The sequence below is a fragment of the Cannabis sativa genome, chromosome 6, assembly GCF_029168945.1.
Source record: "Cannabis sativa cultivar Pink pepper isolate KNU-18-1 chromosome 6, ASM2916894v1, whole genome shotgun sequence".
Lineage (NCBI taxonomy): Eukaryota > Viridiplantae > Streptophyta > Magnoliopsida > Rosales > Cannabaceae > Cannabis > Cannabis sativa.
This window is the reverse complement of record NC_083606.1, coordinates 2,989,549-3,012,477: the sequence shown is the minus strand read 5'-3', so window position 1 is coordinate 3,012,477 and position 22,929 is coordinate 2,989,549. Positions and strand designations below refer to the sequence as shown.

The following is a 22,929-nucleotide window of genomic DNA, read 5'->3' as shown; positions in this document are numbered from 1 at the left end:
TTTCAATATAGCAACATCAGATGAAGAGGATAATAGATTATTATTACTGTTTTTATTACTATTACTGTTACCGTTAACAACATTATTGTTTCGCGATAATGGTAATAAAAAAGATTGATCATTAATAGAAGATAAACTCAAACTAGCCATTCTCCTCCTTGTTACAATCAATACGTCCAGTCCCATCATCAAGCACAAAAGTGACATCAGTAATCCTTCCAACCTTGCTACTCACAATTCCCACTAGCTTGACCTAATTAAAAAGAAATCAATATCCAAGATAAAAACACCCTAAAAATAAAACTTTATTATAACAAAAATTGAAAAATGAAAATCAGGGAATGAACCCACGTTGTTGACATCCACACCATCAATAACAAATTCTGATTTTTCACTTCCTGGAACAAATGCAGTGCTTATCTGCTTCACTGTCACGGGAAGCAAAGCTTGAACATCACGATTCTGCAACAGAATTCAAAAGCTTATCAAACTATGAATTTAGGCAGCAGCATCTCCACCCACATTCAATTTCTTCTAATTTCAGTTCAACAAAATTGCTCCAATATATAACTAGCTATCAATTTCTTGATTTTTACAGCAACCAAACACACTACAGCATACAAAGCCCTAAACCTGTACGAGTGCAGTTGAGAAAAGAGTTGAAATAGTAGAAATTCTTTACAAATGTAAAGCAACAACAACACACCATCCTATATAGAACGAAACAGAGACTAAGTGAGAGTTAGAGAGAGATAGAGGAAAAGGTCACCTTGGCGGGAGAGAATGAAGAGTCGGGATTTTGAACGGACTGAGAAGGCATGAATCCGCCGCCGGAGAAGGCGGCGTTACCATCGAATTGGCTGCCGTACATAGCTAGCTACGTATAAACCCTCAACCACGACAAAATGGGGAAAGCTTCGGTTTCGGCTTATCGAGCAAGGAACAAACAAAACCTTTAAATGAGGGCTAATTAGGATTCTTAAACACAACTTTCACATCTATAAAATTGTATTTTTTGATATATTGAGATTGTTAAATTTAAAGATTTTTAATAAATTTTATTCAATTCTACTCACATGATGATTGATATGTACTAAATTATATTTTTAAATTTTAAAATATACAAAATTGTACCCTCAAATTTGACATGTACTAAATTGTATCCCGAGCTAAGTGTACCTAATACAAGATTAGCTTTCATTTTCAATGATAGATCAATCATATTGTTGTGATGCTCCAAGCGACATTTATGAAACATAAGCAAAGCTTGAACCTTTTCAAGAGGCAAGGAGTCACTTCGAGAGGTGATGCCAAAGATCATCATATCAAAATCAGGTTCAAGACCATTTAAAAATTGAAGTACAATGTCTTAATTACTTGGAGAAGAGCCATCAATCGCAAAAGCATTTGTAAGAGACTGTATTTTGTCAACATAATCAATAATAGATAGATTACTTTTCTAAACATGAGAAATTTGGCCTTTGAGTTGGAGTAATCGTGCGAGGGATTAACTTGAGAATTTCTATTCAAGAGCTCTCCATACTGCAAATGAGGTATAATAATTGGCAACCGAAGCAACAACGACTTTAATCATGGACAATCAGAGCCAAGAAAGAAGGAGCTAATCACGTTTCTTCCATTGTAGGTAGACAGGATTTCATCCAAATTATGTCCAATAATTGTGGGAACTACTTGGACTTCCATAAGAGAAAGTTAACTCAATATATCGAACAAATTTTTGTGCGCACGACAGTCTAACAACCACGACGTCTCCAAGATAAAACAGGCTTTGTATATGATATGTTTTGCTCTGAGAAAAATCATAAGGAAGAAAGAATTTTTTTTTTTGATGTTGAAAAGGATGTATTTTTTGTTGTTCTGATACGACTTATATAGAGAAGTCGATCCAAGGTTAAACGATAAGAAAACAGTAATATAATCGTGGATGACTTGGATCATGACAGTAAAAAGCGGATGATTGACTTGATCGTTTTTTGCTACTTCATTTAACGTTAAAATTATTTGATATATAAATAAAAAATAAATCTTTATTTAATTAAATAATAGCATGAATGATTTACATGGATGAATAATAACAAACACAATAACAACATGCATGATTAATTTCTTACTGATTACACTTAACAGTTCAATAACAATAATACAGTTAAAAGAAACAAACAAATTAATAAGATCGTCTACTACAATAAATTTCATCCCCTTTGCTTCTCTATAATCTTGTTCTCATTGTGATTGGCTAGCTTTTGTTTTGCTAATAAATTGTCAATTTCATCAGCGGGATGTTCTTGTTGTTTTGTTCCGAATTGATGGTTGGTCACGAAAACGAAAACCCTTTAATACTACATCATAACGGGAATTCTTTGGCGGCACCTTTTGGGGTTTTGGCTTTAGCTCATCAATCTCTTGCCACGCTGTAATAGTCTCCTTCTCATTGGCAGCAAGGGTTGGCTCTACGAGCACATTCTGATATTGTTGCTCCACGCATTGGCACCCTTCTCAAGTTAATGTCCTGTCGTTCTCGTCTGATGGATCCTATTTATATTCAGGTGCACAAATCTTACTATAATGACTGCTGAGCAATAGTATGTGACAATTATCTTACTATTTATATTCAAAAATCAGTTTCTTTTATGGGTTATTATTTTTACGTGGCTGTATATACCTTGTTTCTGATACACTTTTATTATCTAGGTGGTAGGGAAGGTGTACTTGTTGTCTGGCAGCTAGAAACAGGGAAAAAGAAATTTTTACCAAGGATTGGATCTCCGCTTCTGTATTTCACAGATTCTCCAGATCCCACACTTTCCTCTGTAAGGAAATTTCAAGTAAATTGAAATATAAAATTGTGCTATGTGTAAGGGCGCACAATACTAAAATAAGGTTTTGTAGATATCTTGTGCAGATAATCACGTTCATATATTGAAAATGCCTTCAATGGAAATCTTGAAGTCTATATCAGGGATCAAGGTTGGTTTCTATTATCCATTTGAATTCCTTGAACATGTCAAATTGTGATTGACCTTTGTATTATTCCAATTGATTTACTTCAAGTTTAATGTAGTGTTCCTAGTGTTTAGAAGGATAATTCATGTATTGAGTTGTTAAAGGCACATAAACAGTAACTTCTAGAAACTTATTGGTATTTCCAATTTCTTGTTAGACCACAACACCCAGGTATACAAATTGCAGTTGATCGAAGAATGAGGCTGATTTTTTATCGAAAAACTAAAAGAAAATAAAGAATTGAGGCTGATTACTAAGGATTTTCCATCTCATTGTCTCATTTCGGTAGCCTTAATTGGACAGGCTTTTAGTTTTGGATTAGTTATATCAATAAAGAATTAGGACATTGCTACCATGCCCTGGCACAGGATGAATGTAACTAGAAGCTCTTCAGTCCGCTGAAGGAGATGATGATGAATAGGATTTTATTGTTGGAAGAGTTCTTGATCTGCCAATGATATGACAACATTTGAATAGCCTTTGTTTCAATTTGTTTTTTTTTGAAATGGAGAGTTCCAATATTAAAATATATATTCATATAAAAATATATTATCGAAAGATATATGGTGCCTTCTATATCAGAAATGCATAGCTGAACTTAATATTTTTTCTAAACGATTGTTTCTTCTCACTAAGTGCACACGCTTTTCCCTTTCATTTTACATTTTTTTTTACTGAATTTATTGTTGAGAACTAAGTATGATATTAAGCTTAGGAGTTGTCTTTTGTGTTTTCCAGCTTCCCGTCTCACATCCCGAGATAAATGAGAGTTTATGTAGCAATTTTGCATTTGATTACTCTGCTGGATTGGTTGCATTAAGAGCAGAGAACTATTGCGTTCAATTGTACAGCTTGCTTGAAGACCGTGAAGTTTCTGAGGTGAGCCCAATCTATTTTTTTGTGATATTTCAATTAATAAATGTCAATTATCCCTAATGAAGGATCTTCATTTTTCTTGGTTTGTAATGGTTAGGGTGCCTCATGCATAACCCCAATTTGTTTCTTAGCCTTTATTTATTTTTATTAAAAAAGAACAAAAGCATTACTGTTTATGAATAATAGAATTTGGTGCTTTATTATATCCAGGAAATTTAGGTGCCTTACATATGATTGATTGTCGGTCACAGGCAATGCATAAGACTTATTGTCAGTTTTGATTTATTTCAGATTCAAGTCTGTGAGAGAAATCATCAACCTGTAGATGAAGTGACTGTAAGTTGTTGATTTGCTTAATTGCTTTTCTAGCTAGTCATATTATCGTTTGTTTGATTAACTTTTTGTTGGGGTTGCAGATGGGAGTAACTCGAGTGGCTATTTCCAAAGATGGTTCTACAGTGTGTACTTCTGATGTTAAGCTTCCTGAAGATGGAATCGGGAGTCTTGTTTGTCTTAAGTTTTGGGAATCTGATACATTGAATAAAAATTTTAGCTTGTCCACAATCGTTTATGAACCTCACAGGTTCGTACCTGGCTCAACTTTATGATTCTGATTATATTGCATATGAAAAGTTTATTTCATTGTAAATGTTTAATTTCTTATTTATATGTAAAATATATGCACATCTTGTTTTACAGGGATGCTGGTGTCTCTTCAGTTGCTTTCCATCCTAGTCGCCGAATGGCTGTTAGCACATCAAATGGTGGCGACTTCAAGGTATGTTTTGAAATGTTGCATTTTTTTTAATGAGAACCTTCTAGCATGATACAATTTAATTTTGTGATGTTGCAGATATGGGTTTCTCATGATGAGATTAAGAAGAATGGTGAGACAGTTAAGAATTCTGGTTGGATGTGCCACTCTGTGGGTTCCTACAAGTATGCTCTTTCTTTGCTTTATTTATAGATAGTGAATTCTTCCCTTCTGTCCTTTGTGCTGTAGACTGAAGTAATTATTGAAAAATTTGTCCAGTTCCATCACTTTGTTTGTAGTAATGCCTTTTTCTGGTCCTAGGTTTTAGTTTAAACTCTTTATATGGTCATTTGCAGAAAGAAGCCAATGACAGCTGCTGCATTTTCTGCTGATGGCTCTGTTTTGGCGGTTGCAGCAGAAACTGTTATCACATTATGGGACCCTGAACACAATGTCCTTGTTGCTGTACTCGGAGAAATTCAGAAGGTAAATTTTCATTTCGCTCTCTTTGCCATTTGATTGTTTGTTGGAAGGTCTGAAATTTGGGGCATGCTTGCAAAATTTCCAACCACCACATGTTTATATTGTTGTGTGTATTTGTATCTGTATTTGCAGCCAATTAGGTCTCTATCGTTTGCTGGAAAATCAGACTATCTTGTGAGTGTGTCCGAAGGTTCACAACCACAGCTGTCAGTATGTAGTATGTCGAAACTCTCTGTATCCTGGTCATACAAGCTTCAAGTAGAAGGTACGGACACAAGCTCTCCAATGATAATATGTATTGTGTGTGTGGTAATTAATATTGTTGTTTTTGGTTTTTTTTTTCTGTAGATGTAGCTTGTGCTGTTGATGCATCAATGTTTGCAGTTCTTGTTGTTAGTAAATCGTGTAATAATGAGACAACAGTACTTAAAGGAAGAGATGGGGTAATCTTATTATTCAATGTCACAGATCCACTTCCTGTGGCTACTTGGTCTGTAAGGAAGGTACTATTATTATTGTCTTCTTATCTCAGTTTTGATTATAATTGTGTTGGTGAAGATTGGTAACACAAGTTTTGATATAATAAATTGCAGGCCAAGGGGGGAGGACTTGGTTTTATTCAAGCAAATAATCAAACTAAAAATATATTCAAAGCAGGCAAGCCATCATCTCAAGAGTTGCTTGTGTATGTAGATGGTGATCACGAATTTGTTGTATTTGACCCGCAGAGTAGCGAAACACATGAACTTAGCCTAACTGGACAACAAAACCTTGCTACCATTGAGGAAACAGGTGGACATTAATTCCTTGCTTCTTTCTACTCTGTTTTATAAAACATGTTTTTACTATAAGATTTAATGATTTTTAACTAATTTAATGATTTTTGGTATAAAGTAGAACAACTTGGATATGCATCTGTGTATGGTGAGCTACCCGAGTTTGAGTTGAAGAGCAAGGATGATGAGTTGTGGGAAGCAACAGCTCCTTCGAGACCCTCGGAGAGACCGTGGGAGAGTATATTCAGTGGATCAAGTCATGATCTTCCACCCCTCACTAAATTATGTTCACCTTTTTTGGAGTCCTTGCTGGAAAGGAGGACTACTACTTCTACTACTGCCATTGTTGAATGATCATTTCCAATTAAGAAGCAACCAATGAATGTTGTTGCTTTGCTGATAATTTTGGTCAAATTAATTATGATAGCTCAAAATTAAGGCAAATCCATTTTGTTATTGGATTTTACATGATGATGTTTTTGTACCAATGTTTGTGAGTCACAAAAGTAATATAATCTTATGTTTCAATTTCCTTTTCTGTTACAAAACAAAAAATTATTACAGTAGAGATAATACTTTGAGATATTGTAATTTACATTATTATTCTGTAATGAAAATTTTTGTATTCTTTTTTCTATTGATTTACATGGATGAAAAGTAACAAACAATAACAGCATGAATGATTAATTTCTTAGTGATTACATTTCAATAACAATAATAAAATTAAAAGCAACAAACAAAATTAATAGGATCGTCTACTACATTAAATTTCATTCCCTTTGCTTCTCTATAATCTTGTTCTCATTGCGATTGGTTAGCTTTTGTTTTGTTAATAAATTGCCAATTTTATCAGCGGAATGTTCTTGTTGTCTTGCTTCGAATTGATGGTCGGTCATAAAAACCCTTCAATACTACATCATAACGAGAATTCTTTGGCGGTTGCTTTTTCGATTTCGGCTTTGGCTCATCAATGTCTTGCGTCGCTGCAACGATCCTATTTTGACAGATTGGCTCATTAAGGGTTGGCTCTTGTTCTTCTGCGACAACCTCATTCTCTGTTCGTACTGCTTCTTCTGTCACGGCCTCCTTTTGATATCCTTGTTCATTATTTGGTTCCATTAATTTCTGTCTTTTTGCGTTTTGCTCTTTATACTCGTTTTCGATTTTATTCTTCAATTCCTTTGATTTCATTTTATAAATCTTGCATAACATCCAATTGCATTGCTGCAAAAGATAAATTAAAATTAATAACTTGTTTAAATATTATGCAAAAACAATAATATAGAGTGATTTAAGTAGGAGTAGGTAGTTACCTGTGGGTGATTAGATTGAGTCAATTGATACTCAGTCATTTTCCAATAAGTAAGTGTTTTATTTAGGTCTTTAAAATCCAAAGTCCTTTTAACACCTATTTCGTTGTTTTGTTCATCAAATATTTTCTTCTTTGTTGCATTTCCATGCCATGTTCCACCTTTAGCTTTTCGAGTCGACCTCTTTTTATTATTATTATTACTATTATTGGGATAATAAAAGTACCACTCATTTTGGTTGATGGGCGGATATAAGGCTGTTAACTCATCTGGATGAAAGTCATTAATCGAATGAAGTTGTTGAATGTGATTAAGTGGGAGTAAATGAGGGTTCAAATTCTTATTAGTCAAATAAAATTGAAGAAGCTCTTGATCATTTGGGGAAAATATGACCCCAGGAACAGAAGTCATAGTCTCCATTGATGGTTGGTTAATTTGTTGTGTGTTGTGATTTGGATTGGTAGCAGAAAGAACCAGCTTGCTTCTTCCAATTAATATCAGTAATTAATTAAGCAATTAGCCACGTACTACTCTTCAGTCTTCACTTTCATTTTCATTTAATGTCTTAGTTAGTTATATATATATATATAGGACAAAAACCCTCATTCGATTAGGAATAGGTTTCTTTTTGGTTAAGATATATTAAGTTTAAATTTAAATATAATTATCTTTTTCATAGAAAATATCTAAAACAAGTAAAAAAGAAAAAAGAGTAATTACCCAGGCAGGCACAACAAATATCTTTTGGTTTGTATTCAGTCTGAGCTGACCCATTTACAGACCCATTTAAGTTGACCAAATCTCGTATGGTGGGTGGAGTTGTTTTGTTTTTTAACTCTTTTCTGCTCTATTTATTTATATGTAGATTTGACATTGGTATCAATGAACTTCTTAAAGGAACAAATGGCGGGTTTCTGTTGGTTAAAATCCACTTATAACCAGTTCCTTTACAGTATATATCCACATCAGCAAAAGGAAATAAAATACAAGTAAACAAAAACAGTCCTAGGGTGGCTTCGCCTCTAGTGGATCAAATCTTAGCAGTTAGTTACAACTGAAAGTGTAACTAACCTCTAAGATCTTGATCAACCGACTTTACAACATTATAAATACACAGATCAAAGCAGAAAAACCTAGATCTACACACAGAATACAGAACAGAGAGAAAGTGAGAAGAGATGAAGGTTATACCCTAGCCTCGAGCTCTCATATCCAAGTTCCAGAGAGAACTGGTCCAGATCTGAGAGTAAAACTCTCGTGGTGAGGATTATTGAGCAAGGAGAAGTACATGCACAAGAAGAACACAAAGTCAGATTCAGTTTTCAAAGAACAGAAAGAGAGAAAACAATAAACTTGTAAAAGCAACAAAATCGAGTCTTACCTGATCGATTTTGTGACAGGAAGCTCCAAAATCATTGTACTGCACCATTGTTGATAGTGGATATCAAGCTAATCTCTGAGACGAGCTTGACAGAGACGTAGCCCTAATTTTGGGGTGAACTCTGAAACAAATCTGGTGTTTTCTCTCCCTCACTCTTGTTTTTCATTATACTAAATCTAAATCTAAGTGTGTGTGATTTTTCTCTGGGTTTTCTGGGGTGCTAGGGTTTGGAATCGAGCAAGTTCTCAGAGAGAACTTGCTCTGCTAGGGTTTCGAGTTTGTGAGTGTGTGAGTGAAAAGTGTCTGAGTGTTTGGGATTCTAGACTCTTCTATTGAGTCTTTGAATCAAAGGATTCATACGACATCAAGATTGGTGTCGTGGGGTTAATACGGGGTCGTATTGGTCTAAGTTTTACTTAGACAAGGAAAGGTCAATTCTGACCTTAAGACTGATATTATAAGCTTTGTTGGTGTAGGGTTAAAACAGTAAAAATCCTACAGTGGTATCAGAGCCTGGTTTGGCTAAGGAAGATCAACAAAGAATCAAGAAAAATATCAGGAAGGAATTTGCAAGAAAATCTTGAAAGAAAGATTGACAAAAAGAACAACACTCAAACAGCAAGAAGATCAAGACTCAGATTCAAAACTCAAATTTCAGAATTACAAAACTGAGAAATTCTAAAACTCTATCTGTTCCTTATCAATTTTATTAAAATGAGTAACATAAAAGTTGACATTGATAAATTTGATGGTACAGGGGATTACAGGATCTGGAGAAGGAAAATTAGGTCACTTCTAGCTCAACAGAAACTACTAAGGGTGCTAGATGAACCTATTGAATGGCCAGAAGGAACTTCTAAAATACAGCAAGAAGAATATCTAGAAACTGCTACTGGAATTCTAATCTTCAATCTATCAGATGCAATAATAAGATTGGTAGATAAGGAAGAGACTCCATCAAAGATCTGGAAAAAGCTAGAAGAGCAATTTCAACAGAAATCTTTGACAAACAAGATTTATCTTAAGGAAAGGATTTTTGGGTTCAAAATGAACCAATCCAAGTCCTTAGATCAAAATCTTGATGAGTTCTTGAGGATGCACATTGAGCTTGCAAACTCAGGGGAGAATGAGGCTCTTAGTGATGAAAACCAAGCCATCATCATACTTAATTCATTGCCAGAAACTTACAGAGAAGTTAAAACAGCAATTAAGTATGGAAGGACCTCAATCACTCTTGATGAGGTCATCTCTGCCTTAAAATCTAAGGACTTAGAGATGAAATCAGAAAGGAATGGTGGCTCTAATGGTGAACTAAATCTGAGTAGAGGCAGATCTACTCAGAAGAAGTCTTGGCATGGAAAAGGGAGGAGTCAAAGCCATAGCAGGGGTCCAAACAGAGGACAGAACAAGGGTAGATCTAATTCTAAAGGGCCACAAGACACAGATGGTTGTTACAACTGTGGGAAACCTGGACATTTCAAGAAAGATTGCTATTTCTTGAATAAAAACAGAAAGAACAAGTTTAATGGACAAAGAACTGATTACAATTCAGAGTCCAGAAATCCTAAGAACAAAACAGATCACCAAAATGCAAACTTTAGTGACTGTTATGAAAATGGGGAAGTTTATGTTGCAGGATCATCTTTTAAAGATGATTGGATACTTGACTCAGGTTGTACATTTCATATGACTAATAACAGATCTATTTTGACTGATTTCAGGGACTCAACTAAGGGAAAAGTGATTCTGGGGAATGACCAAAGCTGTGAAATTAAAGGGGCAGGAACAGTGGCATTTAAGATGCATGATGGGGTCACTAGATCACTAACTGGGGTAAGATTTGTACCTGATTTATCTAGAAACCTAATTTCACTAAGTGTGCTTGATGATTTAAAAATAGAAAGCAAGATCAAAGATGGACAAATGAAAATATGCAAAGGATCTATGACTATCATCAAAGGAGTTAAGAAAGAAGGCCTATACTACATGATTGGGGAACCTATAGCTAGAAGCAACAATACTGTTGGACAGAACAACATTTTACAAAGTCCTGAAGATGCTAAAGCTATACTATGGCACAACAGACTTGGACACTTAGCAGAAAAAGGTTTACAGATTGTGAATGAACAACAACTACTAGGCAAAGACAAAATCAGCAAAGTGGAATTTTGTGAGCATTGCATACTTGGAAAACATCATAGACTGAAGTTCAAAACAGGGACACATAAATCTAAAGGTATATTAGATTATATACATTCAGATTTATGGGGCCCTGAAAAGACTCCAACTCATGGAGGTAATACCTATTTTCTATCTATAGTTGATGATTTTTCTAGAATAGTGTGGATTTTCTTACTGAAAAATAAAAATGATGCTTTTCAAAGGTTTAAACATTGGAAAACACTTGTTGAAAATCTTACTAACAGAAAGGTTAAAAACCTAAGGACAGACAATGGTCTGGAATTTTGCAACAATGAATTTGACATGTTTTGCAGAGAAACAGGTATTCAAAGACACAGAACAGTTAGGCTAACACCACAACAAAATGGTGTTGCAGAAAGAATGAACAGAACCATTCTGAACAAAGCCAGATGTATGCTAATACAATCTGGTTTGTCCCATGGTTTCTGGGGAGAAGCAGTTATGACATCTGCTTATTTAATAAACAGATGTCCCTCAAGTGTTATTGAATTCAAAACACCTGAGGAAAGGTGGTCTGGTAAACCACCAGATCTTTCAAACCTAAGAGTTTTTGGTTGTAGTGCATTTGTGCACCAAAGTATTGGTAAGCTAGAACCTAGAGCTATTAAAGGGGTTTTTCTAGGCTATCCTGAAGGAGTTAAGGGTTACAGAATTTGGCTAAGAGACAAAGGTGGATTCAAAACTATAATTAGCAGAGATGTTATTTTCAAAGAAAATGAATTTCCTTGTTTGCTTAAAACTAATCCTGCAGGTACAGTAGACACTAACCATGCAGGTACTATACAGTTTGACCCTACTCTATGGAAGCTAGATGACCAAGAAGAACCTGATATAAATCAGGTGGAACCGGTGAAGTGAACACGATCGGGATCGGGTGGAACAATCGAAAGCTCCAACAGAGAAGGAGCGAAGGAGAAGAGCAACGGGGAGATGAGCGAAGTTGTTCAACCCACTGAAGCTCTAGATGACTACCAATTGACCAGAGACAGAGAAAAGAGGACACCTAAACCTAATCCTAAGTACAGTTTCAATATCTGGAATGAAGACATAGCATATGCCTTCATGACTGCTATGAAATCTCTAAGTACAGAACCTCAAACCTATGAAGAAGCTATGACAGGGCCTAATGCAAAGAAATGGTTTAAAGCCATGGATTCAGAAATGGTATCTCTAAAGAAGAACAAGACCTGGATAATGGTTCTAAGGCCTAAAGGGAAAAGAATAATAGCCTGCAAATGGGTTTACAAGCATAAAGAAGGGATACTTGAAGGTGAACCTATAAGATTTAAGGCTAGGTTAGTAGCCAAAGGTTTTACACAGAAAGAGGGAGTTGACTACAATGAGATATTCTCACCAGTAGCCAAGTACAAGACCATAAGGATAATGCTATCTATAGCTAATCAGTTTGACATGGAAATTGATCAAATGGATGTTACTACAGCTTTTCTACATGGAGACCTAGAAGAAGAGATCTATATGGAACAGCCTAAAGGTTTTGAGATTAAAGGGAAGGAGAATATGGTCTGCAGGTTGGTTAAGTCCTTGTATGGACTCAAACAAGCTCCTAGACAATGGAACAGAAAGTTTGATGCTTTTATGTTAAAGCATGGGTTCAACAGAAGCTACCATGACACATGTCTGTACTACAAAGGAGACTCTATAAAAGATGTCATCTACTTACTACTTTATGTAGATGACATGCTTATTATAAGTCAAGAAAGGACTAGGGTTGATATGGTTAAAGCTCTACTTAAGACAGAATTTGAAATGAAGGATCTTGGAAATGCTACCAAGATCCTTGGGATTTCTATATTAAGGGACAGAGATAAAGGAAAACTGGTGCTTAGACAAGAAGATTACATTGAGAAAATCATAGATAAATTCTCAATGAGAGATGCTAAGGTTGTTAAGCAACCTATTACTAGCCAGTATACTCTCTCTAAGGAACAATGCCCTAAGACAGAGAAGGAGATTGAAACTATGAAGGATGTACCCTATTCTAATGCTGTAGGGTCTGTAATGTACTTAATGGTAAGTACTAGACCTGATTTAGGATTTGCTATGAGTGTACTTAGCAAAGACATGGCTAATCCAGGAAAAGTTCACTGGTTAGCCATGAAATGGGTATTCAGGTATCTACTTGGGACAACTAAGGTTGGATTAACCTACAATAGACAGAAAGCTAACACTATAATTGAAGGCTATAGTGACTCAGACTATGCAGGGGACAGAGACAATAGGAGATCTACATCTGCCTATTTCTTTCTAATTGGAGGTAACTGTGTAAGTTGGAAAGTTCAACTTCAACCTGTTGTGGCACTATCAACTACAGAAGCTGAGTATGTGGCCACAACTGAAGCTATAAAGGAAGCTATATGGCTAAAAGGGCTAATGAAAGAACTTAATCTACTTAAAGGAGTACCTACTGTGTACTCAGACAGCCAGAGCTGCATATTTCTATGTAAGAACCCTATGTTCCATGACAGAACAAAACACATAGAAATCAAGTATCACTTCATCAGAGACAAAGTGACACAAGGTGAGATAGACATAGAGAAGGTGCCTACTGAGGATAACCCAGCAGACATGGGAACTAAAATTGTGACTCTTAACAAGTTCATACATTGTATGAACTTGTTAAGAATCGACAAAGGAGACTAAAAGTAGGACCTATCAAGCTATGACTCTCAGAGATAAACAAACAAACATCAGAACTGGTTATAAGAGGATTTCAGGTGGAAATTGTTGGTTAAAATCCACTTATAACCAGTTCCTTTACAGTATATATCCACATCAGCAAAAGGAAATAAAATACAAGTAAACAAAAACAGTCCTAGGGTGGCTTCGCCTCTAGTGGATCAAATCTTAGCAGTTAGTTACAACTGAAAGTGTAACTAACTCCTAAGATCTTGATCAACCGACTTTACAACATTATAAATACACAGATCAAAGCAGAAAAACCTAGATCTACAACACAGAATACAGAACAGAGAGAAAGTGAGAAGAGATGAAGGTTATACCCTAGCCTCGAGCTCTCATATCCAAGATCCAGAGAGAACTGGTCCAGATCTGAGAGTAAAACTCTCGTGGTGAGGATTATTGAGCAAGGAGAAGTACATGCACAAGAAGAACACAAAGTCAGATTCAGTTTTCAAAGAACAGAAAGAGAGAAAACAATAAACTTGTAAAAGCAACAAAATCGAGTCTTACCTGATCGATTTTGTGACAGGAAGCTCCAAAATCATTGTACTGCACCATTGTTGATAGTGGATATCAAGCTAATCTCTGAGACGAGCTTGACAGAGACGTAGCCCTAATTTTGGGGTGAACTCTGAAACAAATCTGGTGTTTTCTCTCCCTCACTCTTGTTTTTCATTATACTAAATCTAAATCTAAGTGTGTGTGATTTTTCTCTGGGTTTTCTGGGGTGCTAGGGTTTGGAATCGAGCAAGTTCTCAGAGAGAACTTGCTCTGCTAGGGTTTCGAGTTTGTGAGTGTGTGAGTGAAAAGTGTCTGAGTGTTTGGGATTCTAGACTCTTCTATTGAGTCTTTGAATCAAAGGATTCATACGACATCAAGATTGGTGTCGTGGGGTTAATACGGGGTCGTATTGGTCTAAGTTTTACTTAGACAAGGAAAGGTCAATTCTGACCTTAAGACTGATATTATAAGCTTTGTTGGTGTAGGGTTAAAACAGTAAAAATCCTACAGTTTCGATAGTCAAAATTTTGGTTTAGTTAGATTTATGAGCTTCTTCTTTCAAAAACATAAGTAGAGTGTTAAGTACATGGCTTGACACTTGAACTATTATTTTATTTTAGAATTGCAGTGGTGTTCACATTTGTCTCTGTTTTTATGTTTTATTAATATTAATTGTTTTCTTTCATTGAATGTCACAATAGTTTTCTTTAAACTGTTTTTCTATAAAATTAATTCTTGATTATATTCTGTAGTGCTACAAGTTAATAATATCTTGCATTTCTATTTCTTATCTATTTGCTAATCACAACTATTATTATTATTATTATTATTATTATTAGTGTGTTAGATTGGGAAGAAATTTTTGAAGGAAGATTAGCTAACACCTACCTGGGACTGTTACAGTTTTTGATTTTTGTTCAAATTTATTATGCACTATTTAACTACTTCAAATCATCTGAAAAAAAAATATATATATATAAGGTACTAATACTTTAAATATTTTTCTTCATAATAGGTTGTTATTTAGTGTTTTTGAAGCAGATCAAAGCAAATTCATACCAAAAATTTGTTGATCTAAATAAATTGGTGCAAATAATTCACATTTGAAAAAATAGTGATACATTTAAGGTCATATATTGATCACTGTTATGGAACAGTTGTTTATATGTTGTTCTCGTGTATTAAAATAGTTGTTTAACAATATTGAAAAACTGATACGCTAGTTTCATGTATGGAACCTCTGCAAATTTTGATACAAAACAATGGTCATTGAGATGACAATAAGTACTATGTTGATTACGAAATAAGTAGAGAATTAATATCAAGAGATTGCACTTTTGCTGAACTAGTGCTGATAATGATGGATGAACTACAATGCAATCGTGAAACAACTCAAATACAACTAAAACACTTAACTCAACAAAATGTAGTAGCTAGGCAAACACCGGTAACAACATTGTTGGAGTTCTTGTGTACACAATTGCAATAATGGACATATAAAATTGAAGAAGCTCTTGATCATTTGGGGAAAATATGACCCCAGGAACAGAAGTCATAGTCTCCATTGATGGTTGGTTAATTTGTTGTGTGTTGTGATTTGGATTGGTAGAAGAAAGAATAATGTCAGTAATTAGCCACGTACTACTCTTCACTCTTCACTTTCATTTTCATTTAATGTCTTAGTTAGTTATATATATATATAGGACAAAAACCCTCATTTGATTAGGAATAGGTTTCTTTTTCATAAAAAATATCTATCTTTTTTATTTTTTTATTTTTTAAAACAATTAAAAAAGAAAAAAAAAAGAGTAAAACACGCTAGTTTCCTAATTTTTTCACGTTTTTACGCTTTTAATTTGTGTTTTCCACCTTTATAAAACACTTTTTATTTTTTTCATAAATACATTTTATTAACATTTTTATATTGATTATACGTTTTTTGTGTTTCCTAAATCTGAGACTTTCCTTTTTCCTTTTGCCCCAAACAGATCCATAAATGGAAATCTTCTTCCTCCCTCTCCCCTCGACTATATAAAGTTTATGAAGAATAGCCTTTGACTATATAAAGTTTTACATGCATAATTATGTGAACTTATGATATAGTACAAAGTGGATGTATAGTCCAAAAAGGTATGATTTTTTATATTGTGATGAAATTTACATACAACTCCTTGTTATCTACTTACTTAATCGTCTATATATAGTATCTAACTAAATTCTAGCACCATTTGGTGTCCCCTTGCTTGTTATTTTTTTATTATTACAGAAGAATTTTACAAAATTTGAATTGATTTCAAATGAGGAGGAATGGTCTAAACCAAAATTGATTTTTCATGACTATCTCTGCATCAAAAAACAAAGAAAAAAACAGAGACCTGGTATTAAGTCCAAGCCCCACGCACTACTAGCTACTAGCCCTATCAAAGCAACTATTAATTTGAGTAAGATTGAAAGAACTAAATCTTTATCGTCGATCTCCCGAGATTAGCTACAGATTTGTCATTCCAAAAATAATGCTACAGATATGCCCTTAGACTATTTTCAATGAGAACCATACCAAAAGTTCTTAATGGAATATGGTTTGAGGTAAAACAGCAAAAGTTCACCAAAGGGCAAATCTGAGTAGAAGCCCAACCTTAGTTTTTAATATTAACGTATTTTTTAAAATAAATTTGATTAAATTCATGTATAATAAATTGTGAAATAATGTTACCATAAAAATATTGAAACAAATATAAAATTTGTCCGCTTAAAAAAAAATATAAAATATAAAATTTCAAAATAACAAATAAAATTAAAATATTATAAATATGAATTGTGCTCAATTATAGCAAAAAAATAACATTTATATATTAATCTAATACTAAAAATAAAGAATATCTAAAGTAAGCCTCTAATGCATCCTCTAGGGATAGTTTGATACTTTGAACTAGTTTTCAATATAGCAACATCAGATGAAGACGATAATAGATTATTATTACTGTTTTTATTACTATTACTATTACCGTTAACAACATTATTGTTTCGCGATAATGGTAATGAAAAAGATTGATCATTAATAGAAGATAAACTCAAACTCAAGCCATTCTCCTCCTTCATGTTTCGATCATCATCATTATCATCATCATTGTCGTCGTCCAAATAATCATACTTCGAAAAAGGTGGCGTCGAGGGTATTTTCGGTATTCCAGGTTGAGACTCCCACTTAAATGGAATTGCAATAGGCTTTCTAAAATTATCTTTGTCAAAATCTGATGATGTTGAGTTTGACCTTGCCATAATTTTCTTCAAAAATTCTGGATTTGTAGATTGTAAAATTGAAAACGAATCAGCCCTTTCTCCATTTTTAGTTTTTTTATGAAAGTGATAATTTTTTGCCATGGTATTGTTGACAGAGATGGCTTTGAGTAATTTTTAAATAAAAAAATTTATGTTATTAATTAGCTACATATATAGAATCAGTTATAATAATATATATTTAATTAGTTAATTGATATTATTTGAAATTTCGTGATATTTTATTATCAAAAACACATTTGAAATTGAAGAGTATAACATCTTTTTCTCAAAATTAGTTTATTTTATTTTAAATATACTTATTTTGCTCAACCAATCGAGCATCAGTGCATTGATAGAATATTTTGGAGTCATCAATTAATTTTTGAATTAGCTTTGTTTCAAAAAAAAAAAAAAAAAACAATAATTAAAAAGATATTTAAATCATATCATATATCACTAAAAAACATGATAACTTTTTTAGTCAACGTGTTTAGATATAAATTATTTTTAATTTTATTTTAGTTACAAATTAAAATTATATTTAGTTACAACAAATTCTGATTTTTTGTCACTAATATTTTAGTCCTTTTTAGTCAAATTATATATAAAAAAATTATAGTGTATAAAAATTAAATATTAGGGTTTGGTTGGAGTCTTTAATTAAATGATTTATTTCAAAATGGCTTGTTAATTAATTTGTTTGGCTCGAGTTGAATGGCTTGATCTGCCCCTTCATTGGTTGTGGCCATGATATTAAAATATTAAAAAAAAAAATAAACCAATTATATAGCTAAAAAATTAAATATGATATAAATATTTTATTTTAAACTATATTTATCTTATTATATAGAAATAAACCTATGATTATGAACCATAGATTCATAGTAATTAATAGTATTACATCCTTAGACACAAGTAGTATTAACCCTAACCCTACGAGGATGGTTAAAAACTAAAAGAAGAAAAAGACCCTAACTATATATATAATACAAATCTAAAAGAAACCCTTGAGGTATCCCAAGTGTTCGAAGTATAGCAGATTTAATCATGGTGGCAGCCACCGCTTGCGCGCGACAGTGAAAAAGATGATTTGGTAGATGAAACCACTGACAACGAAGAAGAACACGATTCAACAAATGACATGGAACCATCAAAAAATGACACATCTAACTCTTTTGCTTCCTCATTCTTATCATTATTATCTTCATCATCATCACCGCCCTTCACCACCGCCACCATTTCAACATCATTATTATTTTTATTAGTAACCACGTTATTTTTCCCGGCCAACCACTGTCTCAGATCAAAACTCATCTTTTTTATTATTTTCGCGATCTCTTTCTCTGTCGGTGAATGTTTTTCTAGGGTTTTGTTCATTGTGTTTCTCTCCATTTCCATTGTTTCTCTATGGTACTAATTTTCTATAATTTCAAAATTAATTGTAAAATATTTGGTTATTTTAATTTTTTTTTTAATTATGTTACCTATTTGTTGGAGATGCTTTGTTTATATAAATTTAACAGAAATTTTCAAACTACATATCTTTTTTGCCTTTTAATTTATTTTTTGTATATTTTTTCTACTCTTAGGATAATTATTAATTAATGGTTTTTTTAAAAAAAGATAAAAGATTAAAAAAAAAAATTCTAAACGCAGTCAACCAAATCATATGTAATTAAAATACGGTTAAAACAAAACCATATACTATAGTACTATATACCAAACAACGTAATATACTAAATGATAAAAAAAAAATATAATTGTTCAAAAATATATATAAATAATTTATTAGACTTGATATTTAATTAGACCAATAACAATATACATATAGAAAAATACCCCCGGTGCCTCTTAGCATTTATTTTAAATTTTATACACAATTTTTTTTAAAGAAAACATTAATAGTATTCTTTTATATATATAAAAAAAAAAAATAGTAACATGACAATAAAGTCTTGGAGCCCATTATTAACATAAGATTGACCAGGTCAAATGTAAATATTAGTCAAAGTACATTAATATAAAGAGTAATGGGGATAATATATTACACTTTTGTACCATTAATCTTTTCCAAAATATACAAATTGCAGTTGATCGAAGAATGAGGTTGATTTTTTATCGAAAAAATAAAAGAAAATAAAGAATTGAGGCTGATTACTAAGGATTTTCCATCTCATTGTCTCATTTTGGTAGCCTTAATTGGAGAGGCTTTTAGTTTTTGGATTAGTTATATCAATAAAGAATTAGGACATTGCTACCATGCCCTGGCACAGGATGAATGTAACTAGAAGCTCTTCAGTCCGCTGAGGGAGATGATGATGAATAGGCTTTTATTGTTGTTTTGAAATATTGTAGTTTTTTTTAATGAGAACCTTCTAGCATGATACAATTTAATTTTGTGATGTTGCAGATATGGGTTTCTCATGATGAGATTAAGAAGAATATTGGTGAGACTGTTAAGAATTCTGGTTGGCTGTGTCACTCTGTGGGTTCCTACAAGTATGCTCTTTCTTTGCTTTATTCTATATTTTATTGTTAATTCTGCCATTGTGTCCTTTGTTTTGAAGACTGAAGTGATTTTTTTAAAATATGTCCAGCTCTATCGCTTTGTTTAGTCTTTGGTTATAGTTTAAACTCTTTATTTGATCATTTGCAGAAAGAAGGCAATGACAGCTGCTGCATTTTCTGCTGATGGCTCTGTTTTGGATCAAGTCATGATCTTCCACCCCTCACTAAATTATGTTCACCTTTTTTGGAGTCCTTGCTGGAAAGGAGGACTACTACTTCTACTACTGCCATTGTTGAATGATCATTTCCAATTAAGAAGCAACCAATGAATGTTGTTGCTTTGCTGATAGTTTTGGTCAAATTAATTATGATTAGCTCAAAATTAAGGCAAATCCATTTTGTTATTGGATTTTACATGATGATGTTTTTGTACCAATGTTTGTGAGTCACAAAAGTAATATAATCTTATGTTTCAATTTCCTTTTCTGTTACAAAATAAAAAATTATTACAGTAGAGATAATACTTTGAGATATTGTAATTTACATTATTATTCTGTAATGAAAATTTTTGTATTCTTTTTTCTATTGATTTACATGGATGAAAAGTAACAAACAATAACAGCATGAATGATTAATTTCTTAGTGATTACATTTCAATAACAATAATAAAGTTAAAAGAAACAAAAAAATTAATAAGATCGTCTACTACATTAAATTTCATTCCCTTTGCTTCTCTATACTCTTGTTCTCATTGTGATTGGTTAGCTTTTGTTTTGTTAATAAATTGCCAATTTTATCAGCGGAATGTTCTTGTTGTCTTGCTTCGAATTGATGGTCGGTCATAAAAACCCTTCAATACTACATCATAACGGGAATTCTTTGGCGGTTGCTTTTTCGGTTTCGGCTTTGGCTCATCAATGTCTTGCGTCGCTGCAGCGATCCTATTTTGACAGATTGGCTCATCAAGGGTTGGCTCTTGTTCTTCTGCGACAACCTCATTCTCTGTTCGTACTACTTCTTCTGTCACGGCCTCCTTCTGATATCCTTGTTCATTATTTGGTTCCATTAATTTCTGTCTTTTTGCGTTTTGCTCTTTATACTCGTTTTCGATTTTATTCTTCAATTCCTTTGATTTCATTTTATAAATCTTGCATAACATCCAATTGCATTGCTGCAAAAGATAAATTAAAATTAATAACTTGTTTAAATATTATGCAAAAACAATAATATAAAGTGATTTAAGTAGGAGTAGGTAGTTACCTGTGGGTGATTAGATTGAGTCAATTGATACTCAGTCATTTTCCAATAAGTAAGTGTTTTATTTAAATCCTTAAAATCCAAAGTCCTTTTAACACCTATTTCGTTGTTTTGTTCATCAAATATTTTCTTCTTTGTTGCATTTCCATGCCATGTTCCACCTTTAGCTTTTCGAGTCGACCTCTTTTTATTATTATTATTATTATTATTATTATTGGGATAATAAAAGTACCACTCATTTTCGTTGATGGGCGGATATAAGGCTGTTAACTCATCTGGATGAAAGTCATTAATCGAATGAAGTTGTTGAATGTGATTAAGTGGGAGTAAATGAGGGTTAAAATTTTTATTAGTCAAATAAAATTGAAGAAGCTCTTGATCATTTGGGGAAAATATGACCCCAGGAACAGAAGTCATAGTCTCCATTGATGGTTGGTTAATTTGTTGTGTGTTGTGATTTGGATTGGTAGAAGAAAGAACCAGCTTGCTTTGCTAATATCAGTAATGTAATTAAGTAATTAGCCACGTACTACTCTTCACTGTCTTCAGTCTTCACTTTCATTTTCATTTAATGTCTTAGTTAGTTATATATATATAGGACAAAAACTCTCATTTGATTAGGAATAGGTTTCTTTTTCCTTAACATATATTAGGTTTAAATTTAAATATAATTATCTTTTTCATAGAAAATATCTTTTTTTTTTTTAATTTTTTAAAACAATAAAAAAAGAGAAAAGAGAAAAACACTCGGTCATTACCCAGGCACAACAAATTTAAATATATATAATACGTATTCCTGTTTGGGATACAGATTAAATAATTTTAATGTGCGATAAGCATTTGGATCATTTTGCTGTTTTACTTTTTGGAACCATGGTGCAATTATCTGTAATTGTTAAATTTTCAGAGTAAGATGTCATGTCATTCTCTTCTCCTTTAATGGGCTTATATTACTGTATTCAATTGTTGGAACTAGCTCGACGTTGCACTCCACCCCACTCATGTTTGGTTAATTTCCTATATATATATATATATATATAGAGACACAAAACCTTTCTTTATATTATGCTCTGTTTTGGATAAATTTGATTAGTGTGTGGTTATAGACGGAAAGCTCAAAGTGGCGAGGTTAATGTAAATATTGAAGAACATGGTTCATTTCATATGTCCACAAAATATACAGCTTCGTATTGATACTGTTATTGTTTCAATGAATAGTATAGTAAGGAAAAGCAACAATATTCTACTCATTTTTGCTATATCAATTCATTTGTACAGACTGAAATAAAAATTAATAATCTGCAATAGCTGACAGTAAAGTTATCACATTTGTCTCTGTTTTTATGTTTTATTAATATTGATGATTGTTTTCTTTCATTGAATGTCACAATAGTTTTCTTTAAACTTTTTTTCTATAAAATTAATTCTTGATTATAGATTGCTTCTTAAAGTCTGATTTTATCTTCACTTTTACAAACAAGAGCTGCTAATAATAATATCTTGCATTTGTATTTGTTATCTATTTTTGCTAATGACAACTTTTATTATTATTATTACTAGTGTGTTAGATTGGGAAGAAAGATTAGCTAACACCAACCTGGGATTGTTACAGTTTTTGATTTTTGTTCAAATTTATTATGCACTATTTAACTACTTCAAATCATCTGTAGCATTCAACAAAATTTCTTGTATTAATATTTTCATATAATTATCAAGTTTTAATTTAGTTTAAATTCATGTATAATAAATTGTGAAATAATGTTACTATCAAAATATTGAAACAAATATAAAATTTGTCCGCTTAAAAAAATATAAAATATAAAATTTCAAAATAACAAATAAAATTAAAATATTATAAATATGAACATTAACTTTGCA

The 22,929-nt window shown here is 32.7% G+C and overlaps 4 protein-coding genes across 5 annotated transcripts; 1 reads left to right on the top strand and 3 right to left on the bottom strand.

Annotated features, from left to right (window-relative positions):
- Positions 1-23: 23 nt before the first annotated feature.
- LOC133038704 (replication protein A 32 kDa subunit B-like) lies at positions 24-972 on the bottom strand. Its single transcript, XM_061116870.1, has 3 exons — positions 770-972; positions 352-462; positions 24-253 (listed from the first exon to the last, which is right to left on the bottom strand). Exons 1-3 carry the CDS (start codon positions 869-871, stop codon positions 143-145), a joined length of 324 nt encoding a protein of 107 aa, XP_060972853.1. The 5' UTR covers positions 872-972; the 3' UTR covers positions 24-142.
- A 1,442-nt stretch (positions 973-2,414) lies between these two features.
- On the top strand, positions 2,415-6,550 carry LOC115725537 (uncharacterized). 2 transcript variants are annotated; one of them, XM_061116866.1, is made up of 13 exons: positions 2,415-2,567; positions 2,713-2,831; positions 2,911-2,988; positions 3,763-3,903; positions 4,192-4,236; positions 4,317-4,483; positions 4,600-4,678; positions 4,754-4,839; positions 5,011-5,140; positions 5,270-5,402; positions 5,486-5,640; positions 5,731-5,929; positions 6,035-6,550. In XM_061116866.1, exons 3-13 carry the CDS (start codon positions 2,947-2,949, stop codon positions 6,265-6,267), a joined length of 1,410 nt encoding a protein of 469 aa, XP_060972849.1. In that variant the 5' UTR covers positions 2,415-2,567; positions 2,713-2,831; positions 2,911-2,946; the 3' UTR covers positions 6,268-6,550. The 2 variants fall into 2 exon arrangements, with proteins under 2 accessions (XP_060972849.1, XP_060972848.1); XM_061116865.1 differs by having other exon boundaries at positions 6,032-6,550.
- A 212-nt stretch (positions 6,551-6,762) lies between these two features.
- Positions 6,763-7,643, bottom strand: LOC133038990 (NAC transcription factor 29-like). Its single transcript, XM_061117723.1, has 2 exons — positions 7,227-7,643; positions 6,763-7,137 (listed from the first exon to the last, which is right to left on the bottom strand). The coding sequence occupies exons 1-2, from the start codon at positions 7,641-7,643 to the stop codon at positions 6,763-6,765; spliced, it is 792 nt and encodes a 263-aa protein (XP_060973706.1).
- Positions 7,644-20,590: 12,947 nt separating this feature from the next.
- LOC133038989 (NAC domain-containing protein 35-like) lies at positions 20,591-21,477 on the bottom strand. The gene is made up of 2 exons (XM_061117722.1): positions 21,055-21,477; positions 20,591-20,965 (listed from the first exon to the last, which is right to left on the bottom strand). The coding sequence occupies exons 1-2, from the start codon at positions 21,475-21,477 to the stop codon at positions 20,591-20,593; spliced, it is 798 nt and encodes a 265-aa protein (XP_060973705.1).
- Between the last annotated feature and the right edge of the window lie 1,452 nt (positions 21,478-22,929).